At 35.3% G+C, this 23352-nt stretch overlaps 1 protein-coding gene across 5 annotated transcripts in view; it reads right to left on the minus strand.

Annotated features, from left to right (window-relative positions):
• Positions 1 to 23352, minus strand: part of retn (retained) — a 254523-nt gene that overhangs the window by 162267 nt on the left and 68904 nt on the right. For 2 of the 5 annotated variants that reach the window (XM_074176489.1, XM_074176488.1), the window contains exons 2-3: positions 3713 to 3859; positions 2584 to 2823 (exon numbers count right to left, since the gene is read on the minus strand). In XM_074176489.1, the coding sequence (XP_074032590.1) occupies positions 2584 to 2823; positions 3713 to 3859 (387 nt within the window). Of the gene's footprint in view, positions 1 to 2583; positions 2824 to 3685; positions 3860 to 23352 lie in introns of all 5 variants that reach the window. The other 3 variants (XM_074176487.1, XM_074176485.1, XM_074176486.1) reach the window with 2 other exon arrangements.

A 23352-nucleotide genomic window follows, 5' to 3' on the forward strand; every position in this document is an offset into this window, starting at 1 on the left:
TGCATCTGCAGCTGAGGTCTCCGTTGTACAGACGGCTCCCTAATGAAGGTTCTACTGTGTTTGTTGCAGGTACTTTTGTCCAGTACTCTGGGTGCTTTTTATTGGTCCATGTCCTAATATGGTTTAATTTTCAATGATTTTGGTACCCCCAGAGCTGGTTCAGGACCTATATATGAAGTTGATGATCCGCGCATTCATCAGCTTTATCATTACCTGTGATTCCTGAATGCCCTGGCACCCAGTACAAAGTTGATTTGTTCCTGTTTGCAAGTTCATTCAATTCTTCATGATATTCCCAGACCAGTTTTGATGTCACCTTCGGGTATGTCAGAGTCTCTAGTGCGCTCTTGATGTCTGTTAAAATATTGATCCGCTCATTTCTTTGAGGTCTCAATTTAATAAGCCTTGCACACTGCAAGATAGCATACACTTCCGCCTGAAAGACGGATGTGTATTGTCCTAGCGGATAGCTGTAGTTCAGTTTTCTATCCGCTCGGTATATTCCAGCTCCCGCTCCATGTTTGGTCTTCGATCCATCTGTACACCAGGTGTTTTTTCCAAACATGTTTTCAGGATGACTAATGGTTTTCCACTCTTTACAGCTGATGATTTTGGCCGTGAAGTTTGTGTTAAAGGTGTACTTCGGTGTCATGTGGTGCGTGTACATATTCAATACATGCTCCTCCACATGTTCCGAAATTTCTGTTCAGTCCGATCTTTTGTAGTTCGGTGAGTTTTCAAGTCCAACCTCATACTTGCTCTTGGCTTCTACCGAGTAACGTCTAACTTGGTAGCAAATTGCCAAAAAACGACTCTCCTCAATAGGAAAATATAACAAATTGTCTCTGAGCTGGAAGGCTGCTGAATCTTTTGCAAAGGAGGGTGCTGCAAGCAGCTTCATCGGACCAGAATCTATCTTTGGCATCGCTTTAGGCTTCGCCAAATCAAGACTGAACACCTGGATGGCAAGAAGATTTAATCTGGCAGAATCTTCTAGGATTGCTTAACTCCAAGGCGTTCATTCACCCTTCGAAGCTTGATACCAAACAGTTGTTGGACTACAGAAAGAATGAACTACGATGTCTAACAGGCCTCCTCTCAGGTCACTGTCGTGTGAATCATCATATGCAGAGACTAAGACTGTCGGAAGTCGTTTCTGTTTGGAAAATGATGAAACAGCAGAGCTCATACTTTGCGTCTGCTCCGCTGCGGACCGAATCAGGTTTTCCAAGTTTTGCAGAACCACACTCTCACCATCAGACATGACAGATCAGTCGCCATATAAGTTAATCAGCTTCAATAAAAAGCTGAGTTTATCTAGTCAAGATTGAATATGTGTGAGCCACAATAAACCCTTGCGGGTTGCGGTGGCGATCGAATAGATCCACTCACTTCTGATCTATCCTAACACACGATATTTTATTTATCCAATTTCTCCAAACTAACAAACGTTGCTTCACTCAAAATGTTCTATCCCACAAACTGATAATCCCATAGCTGTGAAATTTGAACACTCGTCTTTTGAAGGTAAGGGTTAACTGAAAATGACATGGATTAAAAACTAGCAGCGTCATCTGTGTGTTAGCCTACGAACTTTTCGGTCTGCCTAATAGTTCAGCTGATCATATTTATTATAATCTGATACAAACCAATTTGTTGTGCGACGTTTCGTTCATTATATTTCACCATCAACTTGATTGGTTTGAGTTTGATCTGTATTGTAATCCATAGCAGAATTTGTTTTTACTCGTGCAGTGGCTACAAAAATCTAAAAAACCTAGAAGTCCGTATCTGATGTCTTTTTATCCCATCAACATGTTTCAGAAAATAATTTTGTTCATGTTGAATTTTTCTTTCACACCTAGCCGATAGAGAGTATCCACAAAATCAAAACAGAGTTTATTCAATATCAGAAGATAAAACCTACCTATTTCCGTAAACAATTTTCAAGGTCTTTGCAATAATTTAGTCACGTGTTTATCAAATATGTCAAATATGATACCTAGACTTTCGATTTCATTTACGGCCTGAAGTTTTTCAAGATTCACCAAAATGCTGATACCTGAGAAAATAGTATGATTATTTTTAGCTTAGCTGGCGCGAGTGGCTGGCGTAAAAACCGCTGAAGAAGCTAGCCACACGCGATAGCGAAACGTCAGGAAGAAATTCCAGATATTCACGGCCTTCAAACTCGAAAAATAGTGATACTGAAAATCTTGGCTGCAAGAGCCTCAACCATTTCGTCAAACTGTGTTCAGAAACTAATTTGAATGAATTCAGTTTATTTATTGATTTGTATACTGGCTTTATCTCTTTGAGAAGAAGGAAAACTGCAGTAAATATGGGTGGCTTTCGCGTACAGATGACCCGAAAACTTATAAAAACCCGTTACGAAACAAAATTTATATACTGTGAACAGCAGTGGGCCCAAAATGGATCCTTGCGAAACTCTCGACTTCATGCCTGAAATATCTCCTTCAAATTCAACTCCAGCTTATAGATTTCAACAAGAAATAGCTACAGAATTTCCAACAACCTCGCCGGAAAACTTAAACCTAAAAAAAAAGTCTAGGGATGACATACCTGACGCACCTGTTTGAACTGCTCCTCGAACGACCAGGTGTGCTGCGAGGAGGCGCTTCCCTCGGAGGAATGCGAGCTGCCGGAAGAAGGCGCTGCTGGTTGCGGCGCCATCGGCGGCAGGAACGCCGCAGCTGGGTGCGGAAACGGAAAGGGGACGGGCAGCTGGAAATTATTCTCCTGGCTGGGCATCGGTCTATTGTTCATCGGGAAGCTCAGGTTTCGGGAAGTCTCATAGTCGTCCTGGAAAAGAAGATAGAGTCCTGGATGAAAATATTCATACGACTCTTGGTTGATACATAATCGATATTAACTACTACTACAACTACAACCTTGAAGAAGGCAGATATAATATCATTATTTAGATAATAATGAAAGTTTTGTTGGTGCAAATGACAACAATGACAAAATCCAAAAAACTCAGTGGCAAAACAAGATATAATTGGGTATCATCCGCATGAATTGAGATGTTTGTGTACAGGAGGCTTATGATATTAACATGTATGAGTAGAGAAGAGTAACGGGCCGAATATTGAACCTAGAGGTACACCTCGCAGGGATTCGATCGCCTCACAGTCTGGATTTTGGTATGAGTCATAAGTTATGAGATTTATGATAGAACTCCGGTTCCTCTGCGAGTTGAATTTATGTTTCCATTTCGGAAATTGTTCTCATGCTCTTTTATGCGTGCGTCAAATGTTCTTCCAGTTTGACCTACGTAAAGCATCGGAGATGAACCACATAACATTTTAATAAACTCCTGATCTATCTGATACCAAACTCTTGTCTTTTTCATTTTCGAAATGCCTGCTCGACTAATTATAGGTTTGGAACCCCATATTCACAACTTTACACTATTCATTTATATAAGGAAGCTTTAAAACTTGATCTTCTGGAAAGTATGGAAATCAATAGGTATATACAAAAATTTTGGATACGTAATCAACGATTAAGTTGAGTTAAAAGGCAAAGCAAAGCAAATTCAAATAATTTTTTCAACAGTCCTGTTACACAGCAAAAATACCAATGTAATTATTACCACATACGTGTCAAATAAAAAATATCTCACTACCAAATATAAAAGAAAAGTAATGTTAGTAGGTACCTGATAGAATGATTGATGATTGCTTACCCCCACCTTGATGTCCCTCACTTGCATTTTCAGCTTCGCGAGGACATCGCCGTGATCGGCGAGGAGGCCAGCGTGCCGACGCATCTCGTCGCAACTGTCGACGTCGTCGTGGTCGCCGGCGTCGCTCATGTCTTCATCGTTGTGGGACTAGAACAAAAAAAGGAAATTATTGAAACCTACAAATTAGAAATTTGGTTTTCAATATTGCCTGGATGTTATTGGGGGAAGTACTCAAGTCATTCGGGGAAGTACGGAGTTTCTAAACAATAAAATCCTAGGAAAAGAAAGTTTTTGGCATTCTACTACTCCATCTGATACAAAAAAATGGATGAGAGAATCTTCCAAAGAAAGGAAGGAAGTAATCAATTTGAAAATAAGTAACTCTATACATGGATGTGTAGAGTTACTTATTTTCAAATTGATTACTTCCTTCCTTTCTTTGGAAGATTCTCTCATCCATTTTTTTTTGTATCAGATGGAGTAGTAGAAAGCCAAAAACTTTCTTTCCCAAAAATTAATCACTCCTAAAAATATAACCCTTTCAAATAAAATCCTAGGCTTTTTGAAACGTGTTTCAATAAAATTCACCCTTAAATAGATGAAAGCATTGTTTCGGTATCCGGGAACCAAAAAATAAACTTAACGAAACTCATTCACATCAACTTTTTTTTATGAAAATGACAATGTTGCCTTTTGGTACCATCGCACTTCATGAGAGTGGTCAATCCTTCACCTTCGGAACTTTTTTAGATTCTTCTTGAAGGATTTGCAACGTTGTGGATTACGTAGAACGCTGAATTGAGAAGGCTGTTGATGTGAACCAGAAACAAGACCCGATGGTGCAAAATCTGAACGCTCTTGTAGAATACTGTTGATGGTTGCTTAATCCAGAAATTGACAGTAACACTCATAATCCTAGTGGCAAGTCAAAGGATGTTCATAGGAATTGGTTTGGAAGTATCTACAAGTATTCTGTCAGATATTTCCTACGAACTGAACCACATACAGTTGATAATTGGCCAAATTAGATTTCTACGGAGTGAGAGGTGTCTGCCTGGACATGATGAAGTCATACCTTAACGAAAGATATCAAATTGTTGATCTAGGAAATACCAAAAGTGAAAAAATGAAAATATTAAAAGGAGTGCCACATGGGTCAATATTGCGGCCACTTCTGTTTATAATCTATATCAACGACCTGCCTCACGTTATGAACAGACATAGAAACTATATTGTATGCAGATGATGCAACCTTGGGCGAAAAAAATATATAAAATAGATGATCCTCATATGATCCAAACTGTCATATTAGAGAAAGCTCGATCATGGTTCACACCAAATGACTTGATTCTCAATGAACAAAAAACAGAAACTCTCAATTTTTGGAACAATTTGCTTAAATCGAGATAACAAAAATTCTACCAAATTTTTGGGAGTACAAATAGATTCCAACCTGAAATAGATAGACCACATAAATAACATGTGTAGTAAACTTAGTAAGAGGGTTTTTGCTATCAGAAGAATTAAAAAAATTGTAAATCAAAGTGCGGCACTTTGTTGCAACAAAACTTGTTGAATGAAGTTGCTCACAAGGATATACACCAACATGATACAAGAAATAAATCATACCTTGTTCCTACAGCTAATTGGTTGAAAAGAACAGATAATATAGGAATTAAGCTATACAATGCCTTTTCTGCCGAATTTCGTAACTTGCCATTTAGAAGATTTCAAAAACTTATTGAAGAAAATATCAACCAAACATCCTTTATAAGAAATTGATCAATTTTTCGAAGTTATCCAAGAAGAAAGAGACATTTTTGTGGTCACCTCACGAACTTTTACTCAACTTTGAATATATATAATACGTTAGCTATGTGATTTATAATTTGTAAAAGCTCATTGCTTTACATTTTAGTCAAGTCTTATAAGATTGGAATTTTATCTTGTTAACTTGTATTATTTTGTAAATCTAATTTATCTACAAGCATTTTTTTAAAACTATATTGACAAATCTTACCCTTTCAAACCTATTTTAGAAATTGTATTGACGTGTCTAAAAACTGTGTGTTTCTTGAGACTAATAAAAATTATTATTATTATTATTATGCGGAAAACCACACCACTTTGATAACCGAAACCATATTCACCACCATATACTTCACATATATGAGAATATAGAAAACAGAACAGGAAAATGGGTGGAAAACCTTTCATCTTATGGAGCAGCATCGATTGAAATCCTGTCTAGCATTGCTAGTTTCAGCTGAGAGAAAAATTGTTCGTCAAGTACGTTGAACAGTCAGTGAGTTCGAAACATTTCAAGAAATGTTTTGAAATTGCGTGAAAAAGCCCTCGTTTTATGGAGCAGCTCTTGTTTCAAAACTAGTTGCTTTGCAGTGAAAGCTGCAGAGTAAGGCACAAGACTAATTTCTTTCGGCGATCTACGTCAAGGCTTGGTTTTGCCACGAACTGGTTTTGCAATATTTCTCATTGATTTTAATGGTTTAACCCTTCCGTCGATTGCATACAGTGTGACCGATTCCAAGTGAAAGCACCCTTATGAAACATATATTTCACAACCGATTAGAATTTTTTTCTTCGGGTAAAGATTCGACAATTCTTCTAGAACACCAAACTTCATGATTGTCTCGTCTTTTTCAGTGCCAACTTTGACTGTTTTTCAGTGTCAAAAATCGAAAAATATTATTGAAGTGTAAAAAATTTGACCACTGGATTTCTGTAGTTTTGAATTGTTTTATGTCAAAACTACGTCGACATACATTCGTTAGTAAAGAAGTCACAAATTCTGAAAAATATGCCATTCAAGAACAACAGATTTATATGTTTATTTGAAAGAAGCTGTTTCTAGGGAACTTTTCTTCCAGTTCGTGTCTGAAAGTTACTTTTCTGATTGCTTCCTTTCTTTTTTTGGAAGATTCACACATTTTTTGTATGAAAATGGAGAAACAGAAAGCCAGAACCTTTGTTTCTCAATAATGACTCTCTTTTAAAAATATACCCCTTTCATTTCAAAAAGATTTTCATTTATTTCTGTCCAGAATTTCATTGAATGAAACCTCTTCAGCATTAGAAAAGTTCTAAATGAAGAACATTTGAAAAATATGTTGTTTAGTGTGCCTTTAATTATATTTTTATTTGTGATATGAAAATGGTGATTAAATTCTCCTCAGTAATGAACGAAAATCTGCCTATCCAGTGGAGTAGTCCGAATTTCCACAAAAGATCTAAAATTGAGTTGATGCGATAATGAAATGGTATATTTTTTAAATTTTATCCCCTCATAACTTTTTCAATGACGAATGTAATTCTAACAAACTATTTATAAACTACCTGAATCCTTATATCTACAGAATAAATTAACTTATGTGGCTAAAATACATGAGCATAATACTAGAAAAAGAAGCAATATAAAAGTTTAGAAATTTAAAAAATAGTACACATAATTCTTTATTTCATAAAGGAGTAGATTGTTTTAATGACCTCCCACAAGAAATTATAGATAGTGGTTCGATAAATATATTCAAAAAACTATTGAAGGATTTCTTAATGACTTTCTTATGTAACTTTTTATTTATACATATGTATTTTTAATCAGAATGTTTGCATTTTTTCATGTTGATATTATTTCATTTATAATTTGACAACGTATTTACTATTGTAAATGAATTAGATTCTCAACTAAATAAAGATATATATATATATATATATATATATATATATATATATATTAGTTAGATTTTTTCTATTTTTTGATAGTGATGAATAAAAAAAGTTGAAAAAATGGCAATTAATTCCAATAGGAATCATTTTGTGAATTTGTTTTGTAAGAAAAAATTAAAGGAAAAAGGTGACATTTTTTTTTGAAATATCGTATTGAGATTTATTCGTTGAAAACATTCTTTGTCTAACCCTTTTCTAGGAAGACCATTACGAATTAACAGGTACTTATTGAAGTTTGACAACTTTTGACAGTTATCTAAGGAACAGGTAGTTATTGAAAACATTAATATTCCTCAAATCCATTACGAATTCAATTTCCTACCTGCCGAATAGAAAGTTTATATAATTTCAAGATTCTCAGAAGGTATGAAGGGAGGTCATATTACCTACTCAAGGTCATGACGTCAACATAATAACAATCAACAACGGAAAGTACAGTGTCACAAATGCTCACTTGACATTTCTGATAAATAAAAAATTATTCTTTCTCGGTCTGACGATATACATTTATTTCAAGAAAAAAATACCGGTGATGTTCTTATTTTACATAAATCAAAACCCTTTGTCAAAAATGTGACTTCTTAACGTTTTCAATTGAAAAAATTCACAATTGTGGTTTCAGACGACAGATTTATAAGTATAAGGAACCTTATTTTCGTATAATAGTAAAACCACAACTCTTTCTCAAGAATTTTCTATCAACTATGATGTTCTTCAAGAATCAATTCTACGACTTAGTCTTCTGTTTTATACCAACATCAATAACCTCCTGAGTATAAAAAGGGTCTCTGAATTTTCAACCATTATGAATCTTGAAACTACATTCTCTCAAGGCGACTATAAAATATAATGCAATGAATAAACAACAAGAAATGCATACTCATTTTTTACTAAAGAGAATAGCTAATAATTTGAGTTGATTCAAAAACGAATTTAATCTCACTGAGAAATTTTGCTCCTTGAAATTCAAAGAATTTTATAGACTTCCCTGTACATTCACAAACGTAACGTCACCCCCGTTTCATCGACGGTATTCAAAGAAGGGTGAATTTTCTTATATTAAACCAAAACTAATACGACTTCTCTTTCATCGTATTACAAGTAATTGTATCTGCAAGATAATTAATCCAAGAAGTTATTTGATATCAGAATTAGGCGGATATGCCGATCCCTTCAATGATTGTAGAATCACTGCGTCGCTAGAAACACAAAAACATATTCATACAATTATCATTCTGCGAGAAGAAACTTCATATAGGTTAACGGTTGACGACTAGGAATTAAAGGGTTAGGAATACAGTAAAAAGATGTCTATGCATTGGATGGATACATCATAGTTTTTATGGAAAGATACAGGCACCGCTCTGAAAGCGCCTCAAGGATTTTCCTGCAGTGTTTGTGTTTTGTCCATTAAAAAAAAGGTGTGTGAACACTATTCCTAAAGAGCTAGTCGGTGAAAAACGGAGAGTTAACATTCAATAATTTCTTTTGAAGAATACTACTACAACTCTGATGAACTTTCATCGTTCATGTAAAAAAAATATGTGGGACAGCAGCTTAGAATCTAAAATATTTGAAAAACAAAATTAAAAACTGATATTACTGATGAAATTTTCAGTTCAATATCTCCGATAATGATATTTAGCGTGTCAAATAACTCAATAAATATCACAGCAGAATTCTTTCACGATTTATATTTGCCGTTTTTGGAAGGTTTCCCTGCATATGCAGGCTCATTCAATTATAGCAATATATTAAGTCATAATGCAATTTTATCAAATTGGATTACACGACATGTAAATCAGGTGTATAAGATTTCTTACTTACCGCTATCGATCAAATCGAATCCTTAGCAATGTATTTCTTAAACCCCACAAGTTGAGATTCACTAACATTACTTTGATTTTTATAAGCAGATTTCGCAATCCACAACGGGGGATATTAATTCTAGCTTGCAGAGGGTTATTTTATCCCTATTAGTATTATTTTCAACCAGAGAAGTAATATCTCGAAATTGTTCGATACAATTTTGATTGGTTCTCCTACTCGTAAGAAAAATAGTTTTAATTAGCAAGAAACACATGATTTATCACCCACTCTTTATCTAATGAAACCATCGTAAATGTTGTCCATTGTGCTCTATACAAAAATTAAATCTTCCCCCAACATTTCTAAAAACTACAACAGACATTGAAAGAAGACTTTTGATCAATATCAGCAGGTTGTTTCATAAACAGTTTGAAGACACCTTTAAAAAAGTCAAGTAGACTGAAATCCGGTGATTTCGGAGGCCTGTAATCTACCTATCTGGCTATCTAAGATGAATTTAACATTGCTAAAATGTCAAATGAGAAGATAACAAGCCACTTCGTGTTGGAAGATAGAACGTAGAAGCTGAAGACTTGGTTGTTGGTGGTTTCAACTCGATTTCATATAAAACAATGCTCAACTCCAATTGTATACCAATAATATGAATGCTACGAAAGAAAATAGGCCAAATGGTCGTGTTTTCATTTTTTTTACTATACTCGATTGTTTATCATATGAACGCTAGGAAAAAAAGTAGGCCGTGTGTTTTCGATTTCTTAAACTTTAATTTTATACCATTTATATGAATGCTACGAAAACGTGTCTATCCAATTACACAAACTATAATTGAATACTAGTAATTTATTTATTTATTTGTAATACAATACTCTACAGGACATAGCCCAATTACAGAGCAGGAAATAACAGAGTATAATAAATACATCACAAACAAGTGACTATAAAGACTACACATTTTATATTTATTATAGGTAACAAAACAATTATTTTAGGAAGTGGGATTTTGATGATACTACAACATTATTCTCGACATCGAATTTTACAAAACTACACATAGGTCAATTAGCCAACAGGCGCCAACAGTAATCCGAAGAAATCGTTCAGGAATTTTTATCGAAAACGGATACATCGTGACAACATCGAACAAAATAGTGGAATATTTCAATTTTATTACATTAATTGCCCGGTTATCGAACATTACCGTCATAAATTATGATACTTTAAAACCTGGTCTTGGGGCAGGTAGTCGTCACCTTTATCTTGACCAGAGTCGGACTCAGAGCAGATTGGTAACCAGATCAACCGCCGAATTAGGAGACAAAATTGATTTTGTAGGCATTTCAATTTTCTATAATTTTGAAACAACTTTGAACAGGCCCCAATATACTTTTAAGTTATATGTAAGAAGCTGTATCTTGAACAAGGAGACTTCGCTGTTGCGAAATCACCGACAAAAAGGTTTTGAAAAAGTCTTTGTACTGAGTGTTAAGCTTTTGTGCGACCATTTTATACAGATTTATTGAACATTTAATCACATCAAGTTTCATACAATTTCACAAGTTTGAGTTATTTAAGTTTACTATGTATCAAGATTGCCAAACGGTCCCGCCTTTGATAGAGTTGGGCTTTTTGTTGACTTTCCATTTTGTAACAGTAATTCTAGAAACTGCATTTTGAACTTTGTTCTTTCTCTTTTGCCCCAATTTTTGTTTAAAAAAATTGTACAACTCATTTTACAATGTTTTCTATGATGGGCGAGTCGAGCTTATTCGAAATAAAACGGTCATCTACGTTTAATTACACTAATTTACAAACAGTCTACAGAATTTACGACTGTAATGCCAAGGGCAGTTCTTTGTTAATTTTTGGTCCCTTAATGCGAAAATGACAGTAAAAATTGTTTAAAATGTGGCAACACTGCGGCTCTGTCCAGTATTAGAATCTACTTTCACTGTACCTATATGAGACTTGTAACGTAAGTTGACTCCTGTAAACGCAGAATCACATACAAAAATATTCAGAGTACAGAAACGTGGCTGCGTTAATCGCACAGATAGTTTTTGTTATATATGTGGTCAGTTTACTGCTAAATCGCCGAAACGGCAAATCAACCAAATGACCAGAGTAGCTTACCATAAGTATTTTGAATTTGTTGTTGGTGATTAAGATCAAGAGTGAACTCCTCACGTACCTGTGCAGCAAATCTAAGTAACTGATTGAATGGCAAACGCTCCTCTATGCCTTTTGCAGTTCCAATGATTTGGCGACAAACAACAAATCATTACAACGACTGTTACTTTTGCATGACAAACGTGTCTGGTTTTTCAAGAAAGAGCAAACACAAAATTGTATATCCGGATAATCCTTCTGCACGACGGCCGGTTCTTCATGGAGAAAGTTTACCAGTTCCAACACCCCCGGCAAATTGGGAGGAAGATTTGGAAATGTATAATTATCAGACAGGTTCCCATGATGTGCCAGAAAAAGACGGTCCTTATTTTCCCGACCTCAAGGAAGGTATATTCGTTGGACCACAAATTAGAAAACTACCAAGTGATCAACAGTTTGATCAAAAATCAAGTGATGTTGAATTAGCTGCATGTAGTTCTTTCGAAAGAATTGTTTCGGAGTTTTGTTTTTTTGATTGAAGGCGTCGACTACGAGGTCATTAGCCTTCTACTATTAGTTTGTTAATCATTTGCTTTCATACATTTTATAATTCTATCCAGACTTTCATTATGATCTTTCAAACATTCCTTCATAGAATTTGGTATTTCACATCGTTGTCTAGCTTCATCATATTAGACACAATTTAGCAAGATATGTTTCACTGTTAGCCTCTGCCTACATTGTTGGCATATTGGTTGTTGTTCTCCAGAGAGCATGAATATGTTAGTTAAGTTGGTATGACCCATTCTCAAGCGTGTAATCACAGTTTATTCTCTTCGTGTCTTTGGAATAGAACGCCTCCAGGGTGTGATTTTTGGCTTAACCTCTTTAAATCCATAATCTGTTTTTTAAAATAATGTTTTACGTGTTCCGGTCGAATAGGAATATTATTAAAAACATCAGGTATTTCGGTAGCTCGTTTGGCTGCCTGATCTGCTAATTCATTACCCGAGATTCTTTGGTGACTAGGAGTCCATGCAAATTCGATGTGTTTTCCATTCCTATTCGTCCAGTGTATGGATGCCAATATGGTCTATACTAGTGGATCTTTATTGAATGAATATTTTAGTTTTTTTAGGGAACAAGAAAGTAGAAATATTACGAAACACTTGTAGAAGAACTACATGCAGAATGGGATATCGCATGTCTCTCAAATCAATTTCTTGCACTCCCATTTGAATTATTTCCTAGAAAATTTGGGTGCTGTCAGTGACGAACAAGGGGAAAGGTTCCACCAAGACATACTGACAATGGAGCAACGTTACCAAGGCAGATGAGATGCAGCAATGATGGGGAATTATTGTTGATTCCTTATGAGGGAAACTGATGAAATATATCAACGAAAGTCAACATTTGCAAAAGGGTTATACACAAAAGACTTCATTTGCTTGTTTTTTTCATGTGTCTGGTAAATAAAGTCTGTTATCCTCAAAATATATTGTTTTTTTTTTGTTTTGATCTTATATTTCCTTATAATATGTGAACATTTTTATACAAAATCAAAATAACTATAACTCAAAATCTTTACTTGATGGAAAATTTTTGATACTGAAGTCGCAGTCAGGATGCTGTAAACTCTCATGTATAGGCATTATAAAATTAGACGCAATTTTCTTTTTTTATTTGATGGCTAGTGATTTAATTATTTTGGAACATTCTTGGAGGAATGCAAATTTATGTTTTGCCGGGGCACCAAAAAAACCCTAGGTTCGGCCCTGTGTTCACTTCCAGATAAACGGTCACAATGTCAACAGTGGCGATTTCCGAGGATCCTTGTCCATTCTAATTCGAATTCGACCACTGTTTTATCACCTAAATTGACCACACAATCTGGTAGTAAAGTGTTCGTAGGTATCTAGAAGGAATTCGAGAATAAAAGTGGAAAGTTTGGAAGAATATTGCTTAATCAATAAAGTATTAGGTTGTCTCAAAACTTTTGTATTGCTTAAAATCAAATCGTAAATTTATTTCTCGAGGATATAAAATGGTTATCGTGGGTTATCCGGAAGAGACAGACGTGGACTTTTTTGTAAACCTTTTTACGGTGTTCAATACTGCAGTACATTTTTTGATCTATCTCGTAGGGTTCAGCCAGCGTTTGCAATGTAAGCGCAAAAAAATGTGTTCATTTACATGGCATTAGAAATCTCTAAAATTATCAGTGTTTCTCTATTATGTTATGCATGTTATATACATTTCTATCTATTTAAAAATCCCGCATCAAAATCCGTTCCGTTTAAAGATCTAAGCATAGGGACAAACACCGGGAAACGACTCTGTTTTATACTATGTAGTAACTTTCTAACTCTCTATTAAATCAGCTACTCTCAAAATTAATATGACTTCTTCCAATATCAGCTTGAAAAATAAAATACGGCTACTCAGCGTAGCTAATCTCCCAACTTCAATCTTACTTCTGAGAATGAGGGATATCGGCACTTTGTAGAATTGCATAGGCTTGTATTTTCATTGATACAGAAGGCAAATACAATTCATCACCCAGCCTACTCTCTAAACTCGAATACAATGCTCCGAAGGATGAAGACAGAATTATGAAATTCCAGTGGCGTAGCACTTCAAAATTTGAGACACACAGAATTAAAGTTGATATTAATCGGAAAACGATGAGAAAACTACACCGAGAAAAACTAATGAATGTTCACAATAAACCTACGGAAGATAAAATGGTTCAATACCCTTCAACCATAAACATTTTCCAGATGTCAGCGAATACAACTGATACGCTACGCATTATGATGCCATTTTCATTATTTAAAATTTAGATAATCCTCAATGAATTAGGAGCCATTGATAGAACAGTTGATGATTTCTCATTAGAGAAAGTTTATAATAATACTAATAAGGAAGAAGTAGATACAAAAATCAATGCTGCTTAACAACCTAGGGGATAGCATGTATTAATTAAAAATATAAAAATAATTGCCTAGTACACATTGATAAGTGAGTAGTTCATGAAACTTTGTTAAATTGTAAATTTCATAGTGAATATTAAAAATCTATTTAGCTTAAATAAGGTAAAATATATAGCAAAACATACACAAAAGTGAGACAAAGGGAAAACCATGTGAACAAGACATAAATAACATGAATATATTTATTATCTATCACCTGAAAACTTGACAAAAAGGTTGATTTCGGCTGTACTTTTCAATTATTCCAAATAATCGTTTCAGAATGTTTATATTGTTGCTTCTGAACAAGATATCAGTCTGAGAAATTAGATACCTCCTTCAAACGTTGATTTGAAGTCAAAGTTTGATTTCTCAAATTTTATCAACTGATGAATTTCATTTTCTAATATAATTTTGGTTGGCTAGATAACGATTTCTTCAGCTTTATTCATTCTTGTCATTTTGCAGTCGTCCAAAAATAACACAAAAAACTCTGAACTCTGTTTTTATTCCAATAACTGACTATATCCTGAGCGTACAAAGTATCATAGTTTTCAAAATATATATTTTTATTCTTCGTAAATGGTAACAGTTACACTTGATCTCTTTTACGGAAGTTCGGAAGAGTCAGCTTCAAATTTGGTGATTTGAGAGGAGACATAACTATTCAGGTATATGGTTTACTTCTGAAAACGACAACACAGTTGTACATTAATTTTGCAAGAGGGCTTTCCCTATCCCTATATTACAACAGAGTGAAACCTTTATTTTCCCGTGTTCGAGTGTAGGTGCACGTCACTGGTCATCAATATGGACAGTATCCTTACGACCTTGCCAAATCTAGGCGCCGAACACGGATACCTAAATGACTGGGCTCCCTTTGATTTCAATGCTTTCTAGACCAATTGAAGAGGCCACCTTGTATTTGAGTTAATTTATTACTGAAATTGTTGTCAGTCCTTTCATCTGGAAATCCAACATGTTCTGTGAAAAAAGGGTATTTTAAACAGGACGAATTACTTGAGAAATATATTATCCTAATTCAAATCATCGTGAATAAAATAAAATAGTCAGTGAATTGCATCCATCTAGAAACCGGGGAAAATTGGAAAAATTGACGAAAAGTTTTTTTTAGGAGCCTACGAGGGTGAACCCAGAAGTACCCAATCTGGCCTGGAAATGGCGGTAGTTGTTTGAAAAATATCACTCTATTGAAAAGTACACATTCTGAAAAGCATACGTTTCAAATTTGGCAGCCATCAGTAGCGAACGCATTCGGTGAATTTGGAAAATGGGAAAAATTGGTCATCAAAGAAAAAAGTGTAAGAAATGCATTGGAAAGGAGAATTAATAATGCATAGGTTCCAAACAACAAGAAACGCAATAAAAACGTTATTTTTGAAATATCTCCAGTAGTAGATATTTTCATGTTGATATCACAGACATTTCAATGATGGCAGTGGCAGAAATATAAACACATTGGAGTCACTTCTTCAGGAGGCGATATCAAGTCTGGAATTGTAGTCCCTCAATACAGGTTTCCAATTTTCACCAGCGAAGACCAAATGCCTTCTATTTTCCAGACAGCAAGCAACTAATTTTCCAAACTTTACACTTAATGGACAGCAGTTAGAATTCGTTGACGAAACGAAATTTCTTGGGATGACGTTTGACTACAAACTGAATTGGAACGCCCATATTCGCAATGTTAAGAAATCTTGTGAAAATGGTTTGAATCTAATGAAGGTCTTGTCAAATCACACCTGGGGAGCGGACTGCAATACTTTGTTAACCGTCTATCGGGCGCCAATAAGATCTAAAATAGACTATAGATGTATTGCCTTCTCTACTGCAAATGAGTCAGCTCTTAAACAGCTGGATGTCATTCAACATGCCGCCATTAGGATAGCCTTAGGAGCATACCGTAGTAGTCCATTGGAAAGTTTACTTATCGAAGCAGGAGAACAACCTCTCGATCTTCGCCGCGAATACATGACCATCACGTATGCTGCAAGAATTTCTGATAAAATAAACAACTCCGCCTATCACTATACCTTCAATAACAAATGTCCCCTTCTTTTCAATCAAAGTAATAAAGGTGCTTTACCACTCTACGCAAATATGTCAAAAATTACTAATAATCCTGTAGTCGTTAATAATGTCATGTCACTTGGTTTCTGCACTTCACCACCATGGACCATAAAGATCCCATCCTGTAACACCCAACTCTACACCCACAGGAAAAATGATATCACCAAGTTTTATCCAAAGAACTTTCTCTGAAATAATCTCCAACTACAAGGAATACAATCACTTATACACAGATGCTTCGAAATCTTCTGATTGTGTGGGTGCAGCCGTCATTACAAGAGATACGGAGCTTGCCTACCGTCTACCGTCAATCTGTAGTGTTTATACAGGTGAATTATACGCCATAGATCAAGCTGTAGCACACTGTGAAAGAGTGGAATGCAATTCTGTTACCATCAACGATTCTCTCAGCGCAATTAATGGAATCAGACAGTTATACCCAAGGAATTCACTACTTGTCCGTATAAAGGAAAGGATATCCAAGCTAATGCAGAATCAAAAATGTATTAAACTAATCTGGATACCATACTGGAATCAGAGGCAATGAGAAAGCCGATGCAGTCGCTTGCAATGTTACAGTTACTCCTTCCGCAACACTGTTTGAACAAATTTCCCAATCAGATTACTTTAATTTCATAAAGAAACTAATAGCAAACACTTGGAAAGAACGATGGATGGCCAAGGAATCGAATAAATTACGTGAGATAAATCCCGACATGCGCTTCCAGAACTACCAATCAGTCCAACGAAGACATCAAGTCATTCTTACTCGCCTCAGAATCGGACACACAAGACTAACACACCAACAACTTATGAAGAAAGAATATGCTACTGAGTGTGATATTTGTGGTGTGATCAACAGTGTGAAACACATCCTGGAGTGGCCAGTTTTTGAATATAAAAGACAAGAAGCAAGACTTCCCAGTGATCTCAATTCTGCCCTAGACATGGTGAACTTGAACTCTTTAGTACTATTTTAGAAATCTATTCATATATTACATAAAATATAATTATACCTAATTGTTCCTCCGCTAGAAACCCTTTGCGGTTGATGCGGTTATTTTTTGAAATAAATTTTAAAAAATTGGCACTTGGCAACACCGCTGTAGACACGATCAATTTTATTGGTCAACAGACACGCGACCAATGGGGATGATTACGGGAAACTCATCCAGCAGAGTGCGCTGGATGACATTGGTCATTAGCTGTCAAAGTTTCCACCGTTATTTATTGATTTATTTGGAAGTTTCTTATTTAAATTGCTTGCAATTTGCTTGCTTGCATCCCTAGGAGGGATGAAAGCTGATCTAGTGGAAAGGTTCATTATTTTGCATATTTGAACAACTCTCTCATTATAAAAACAGTTTTTTGCATCCAATTTGCTCCCAAGAAATATATTAATGAGAAAAAAAACACATATTTTGTGTTTTTATCACTAATAATCAATGAATATTATTCTAACCTCAAAAACATGCAAGTTTCAAGGTTCAATTTTGTTTTCAGATTAGAGACTTATGATAGACATTTTAATTTCGAGAATATTCCTCAAGAGAGCTGTGTAATAAAGAACAGATTTTTTGTTCATTAAAAATTCATCATTGGAAAATAATCTGAATAAAGTTGGTGTTTGTGTGGACTGGCTGATTGGGTGGCTTTCCTTATCAGGATTATCTTCCTCGGGGTGGAAAGTAACTTCTGAGGCAATGTCTTGTTGGAAGTCTAGATAATTTATATCTGAAAATCAAATGGAATATAGTGGTGGTTGAGCAGTCAATATAATAAATTTATTTATTGGATACTTACCATTGAGAGGAAGCTGGTTATCTTTATATTCGAAAATTTCAGATGATTCACTACTAGCTGGCTTCAAATCACGTTTGATTTTTCTTTCTCTTTCTAATCTCAACATCCGTGGACTGATAGAATTCGAAGTATAGCGAAATATGGAAGGTACAGCGGTTTTTTCTAAAAATTTTCTTTGGAGTCAAAATCCTATAAAATTTTATAAAATTAATATCACATATAAGTAAGTAGAATGAATGATACTTACCAGTTGTCTTTGAAGTAGTCTCAAAATCAGAATCTTTGAAATGTTCGCCACATATCCTAGAATGATCAGTACATTTGAACTTTACTATCCTCAAAGATTTTTCCCATTTTCTTCTCATAACAGTAGCTTCAGTAAACTTATAAACCCCCATTTCTTTGCAATCGAAAGAAGCACAACGACCCAATTCTCTGAATAAAAACGAAAAATCACAAATGTTCCCATATAACCAATGTATCTTTTGATGACAAACACTTAGCGCCCTCCATGTAAAACAAATTGACAGTTTGCTTCCCCATTTAAAGTCTTGCTTCTAGAATTTTCCTTTTTTTCTGCAATTATAAAGAGGTAGTGCGACCGATTAGGCTCGATAAATATAATATAACCCCTAACTCGATCAGTCTATAAGCAAACCAGTATCATTTTCCAAAGCATGAAACAATCCCATTAATGATGTATTAATTTCGTTGAATCATAAACTCAAAAGCTGCATAATTCAAAATTTCGAATGGGATAATGTTTATTTGGCAGAAAATAACTTGAGGCATTTGAAAATTCCGTAGTTGTACTATGAATCTTCTTTCATTTGAAAGTAAGGATATTGGTGACGGTTTTTTCAGAACATTCGAAATAACTGTCGTCGCCAAATATCTGACATATGAGATCCGTCTTAGGATTTATCCGCAAAAAGACTTCACAGAATTTATTCCATTTCATTGTCTCGCCCTGTACAATCAAACGCGGCGGTAACACATCAAGGAACACACCTTCCAGGAATCACACAGACGGAAAATACAATTCGAATACATCGAACCTATTTTTGTGACTCATTCGGTATGTAGATAGATCGACAGCTTTCGTGTGGGTTACGAAATGACGTCACTTCCGACCTACCTCAAGCGACCGAACACGTGACACTAAAAATAAAAACACGGCACGTCTCCAAAGAGGGATCTTTGTTTATGAAGATGATAGAAATATGGCTCCCTTATCTCGTTTTGAATCGACTTTGTTGTGTAGATGTCGTCGTAAAGTGCATTGATTTGACGTTATTGGGTCGAATTTTATTTTTTATTTGTTGGGATTGAAAAATATGTCAAGGCGTCATTATAGAGAGGGAAATTTCAGCGTTTATGATCGTTTGAAATAGTTTTTGGGATAAAACGAGGGGATTTTTGGGGATTACACAGGTCTGCGATGAAAAAATTGTAGGATATTCAACCAGTGATTTTGACAATATTTTGTGTGCAGATTACGGAAAAAATAGTGAAAAAATTATGTCACCTATAGATAAATCACAAATTTCACCCGAAATTTTCTAATTAAATGGGTTTTTAGGTTCGGTATGGGTTTGCTGTTTCTGTATTATATAGCCTATATAAGCGGTAAATTGAATCTGAATTATGAAGCTTGTATGATGAACAAGACTACACAATGTTACTGGAACAAGGCATGTGAACAGAAAGGATATTTCGTACCCCACCAACATACGTTCAGCTGTTCGCCCTGTTCCTCATGGACCTAACTTGCCTGTTCTTTCACTTCTGGATACTTTGGACCACATTTTAGACGATTTAAACGCAAAAACACATAGTAGCAGTAGCGACCGTGATGACAGCTACGATCCAGGTACCAATGACCCTGAACTTTTCTCTCAATCAGACTTGGACGATTTAGTACGAGATCTGGGCCTCCCAAAGGACTCAGCAGAAGTTTTAAGGGCTAGACTTAAAGAAAGACATATGTTAGCCTCCGGTGTTTCATATTCATGGTACCGATTTAGAGAAATGGAAATGTTCGACATAACGTATGAACCAGAGAAATGGAGACTTTTCATCGATTCATCAAAAAAAAGTTTGAAAACTGTACTTCTTCACAATGGGAACCAATATGGTTCTGTGCCTGTTGGAAACTCAGTCCATTTGAAAGAATGCTACGAAAATTTTGAATTTGTTCTTAATAAGCTCAGCTATTCTGATCATAAGTGGACCATTTGTGGAGACTTGAAAGTTATTTCAATGTTACTATGTCAACAAAGTAGTTACACTAAGTTTCCATGTTTCCTATGTCAATGAGATAGCCGTGACAGGAAACAACACTATGTCAAGCAGGTGTGGCCAATAAGAAAGGGTCCAATTCCTGGAGTTAAAAATGTTGAAAAACAAAGTTAAGTGGATCCTAAAAATATCTTACTTCCACCACTCCATATCAAATTGGGGCTAATGAAACAGTTTGTGAAAGCATTAGACAAAGAAGGAGATTGTTTCAAGTATCTTTCTGAAAAGTTTCTTGGTCTATCCGATGCTAAACTAAAATAAGGAGTATTCGTTGAGCCTGTCATAAGAAAACTTTCAAAAGATGAAGGCTTTGTCACTAATATGGAAATGAAAGAAAAGCATGCCTGTAATTCATTTAAACTTAACAGGCTTTCTTGGAAAGAAAGAAGACCCAAACTACAAAACTTTGGTTGCTGAATTGATACAAAACTACAAAATGTTGGGCAACATTTTCCTTCACTCACATCTGGACTACTTTCCCGAAAATCTAGGGGCTGTAATTGAGGAACAAGGAGAACGGTTCCATCAAGACATAAATGAAATGGAACGCAGATACCAAGATCGGTGGAATGTTAACATGATGGCAGATTACTGTTGGATGTTAAAAAGAAAAATCCACAAGAACACAGCCGAAAAAGTACCAAAAGAAGCTTTGACAGAAAAAGAAAACATTTTTACAAAGACTTATAATCATTTTGAAAACACTTGTGTATTATGCTTAGTTTAGCTATGTAGCATTGTTTTTTTTGCTTTTACTCCATGTTAAAGTAATGAAAATAAATCCACAATTCCTCGTTTTTTTTGTACTATTTCAAATATTTCATCCTTATTTTGTAGGGAAACCTTACGTGATAGATAAAAACAAATGTCATTTTTGAAATCAGCGCAAAAAACTACATTAGGATCAGTTAACGAAATCAAAATAATTTTTTAAAAGTTTTTATTGCAGACCTGTGTTATTCATGACCAAGGACAGTAAAAATCAACCAGTAAGTCCACTCCCACTACTTTCATTCATAAATTCACGAATTTCTGGGTGACGTCAAAATGAAGTGCGGAGCCAATTTCGTTCTTTCATCATAGGCGTACGCTCATATATAAACGAAATTTAAGGTTATTATAGAATATTTCGTGGTAAATTACTTACTTATAACCAACTACAAAAACTAAAAACAATAATAACAACAGCGAATAAACTAAACACAATATCAATTTCCGACCGTTTATTACAACTAATCCGATGTCTGTGGGGCCGTCGAATCCTTTGATACTACAGCACTGAACGCGCTGGATGAGAATCTCATCCTAAAGGTGGCCCTTAACGACCAATCTGCTTAATCAAACGATCGAGTTAATCGACTGACGCGCGCTTCGATCAACTGCAATCAGCTCTTCAATCTTTTGATCAAAACCTTCTTCTCGAAGGAGTGGTACATGGTAATGATGCAATTTTCTTGTTTCTGTTGTAATAGTCCTTGCTCTTCACTTTCCATAAATCCGGACAATCGCGATATAATTCAATCAACAGGTTAATGAGTTCCCGTTCAGAGTTTTCTGGAAGCTCACGTTCCGTAGCGGACGCCATGGTTTCTACCTCGTGATTGACGCAATGCTTGACAAAAATGCCCTAGAAGGTCAACCCCTTCCTTCAACCGCTTGAGTCATTCAAACTTCCTATCAATCACCATCAAGCCTCGCTTCAAACGTCAAATTGGTTCCCACTTGGTCAATCTTGAGTCAATCGATTGACTCAAGCTTTTGATCGAAATGATTGACCGTCTAGGGCCCCCTTGAGAGCGGTTGAAGGCCCCCCGCCTGACCCCACTCTTATCGCGCGGTATGTTTAAATGTAGTAAAAATGATTAAAATTTATAAAAAATTCAAAAATGAGTATTCTTAATACAACTATTACAAAAGCAAACTTTATACCAAAATAGGTATTTTTTTTTCGTTTTTGTTCATAATTCAGCAGAAAATCTTAACCGATTGTGAGCAGTTCGTCCTACTCATTTAATGGACCGCTGTGTGGAACGGAGATTCGAGCCCGACGGCTGGAATATCGAGTTTCACTGCGTACATTCCCAATCCGCACTATTGCAATTAAACTGGTAATACGGCGTAAATACTCACCTCGCATAATTTTTGACTTCTGAGGGTTGTCCTTCATGAGCAGACGACATATTGGATCGAAAGATAGCGCTCTTTCCTATTTAAAACTGACTCGACTGTAACAATAGCAAACCCAAATATTTTTCGGTTTAGAAGTAATTTCTCTATTATTACTGATAATTATGGTTGTAGTCGGCTTTCTCTGAATATATATAAGATAACCACTGACTTTGGTGAAACCAATCAAAGTCATGGACTTTGAACTTTTAAACCCCCCCCGTTCTTGTCACAGGTTGTCACATTTTTAAACGGCCCCTTCCCTGATATCCCACATTTTTCAAACTTATGCATGTATTTAAAAATAATCAAAAGAAACCAATTATTTTCATTTTTTTTCTTATTATTATTAAAAGATCTTCAATGAAATCAACATAATCAAATATTTCTGATAACAGAAAGAAGAAACGATTAGTTAGGAAACAATAAGCGACTGATTATGTTAATTAGAGATAAAAAAACTTATTCATCTTATGTCCACGAGATTTGGGCCCACTCCTTCATATTAGCTATTACTGGTATATCTGGCACTTCATTTTCGTTCTGAATTTGAATGTCAGGAACATGTATAAATATAGATCAAGTTAGAATTTTTTAAATTTTTTTATTCACATATAAATTTCATGG

Source organism: Leptinotarsa decemlineata, unplaced genomic scaffold, assembly GCF_025532065.1.
Source record: "Leptinotarsa decemlineata unplaced genomic scaffold, Ldec_3_MD MMD2_tig00001719_RagTag_RagTag, whole genome shotgun sequence".
Lineage (NCBI taxonomy): Eukaryota > Metazoa > Arthropoda > Insecta > Coleoptera > Chrysomelidae > Leptinotarsa > Leptinotarsa decemlineata.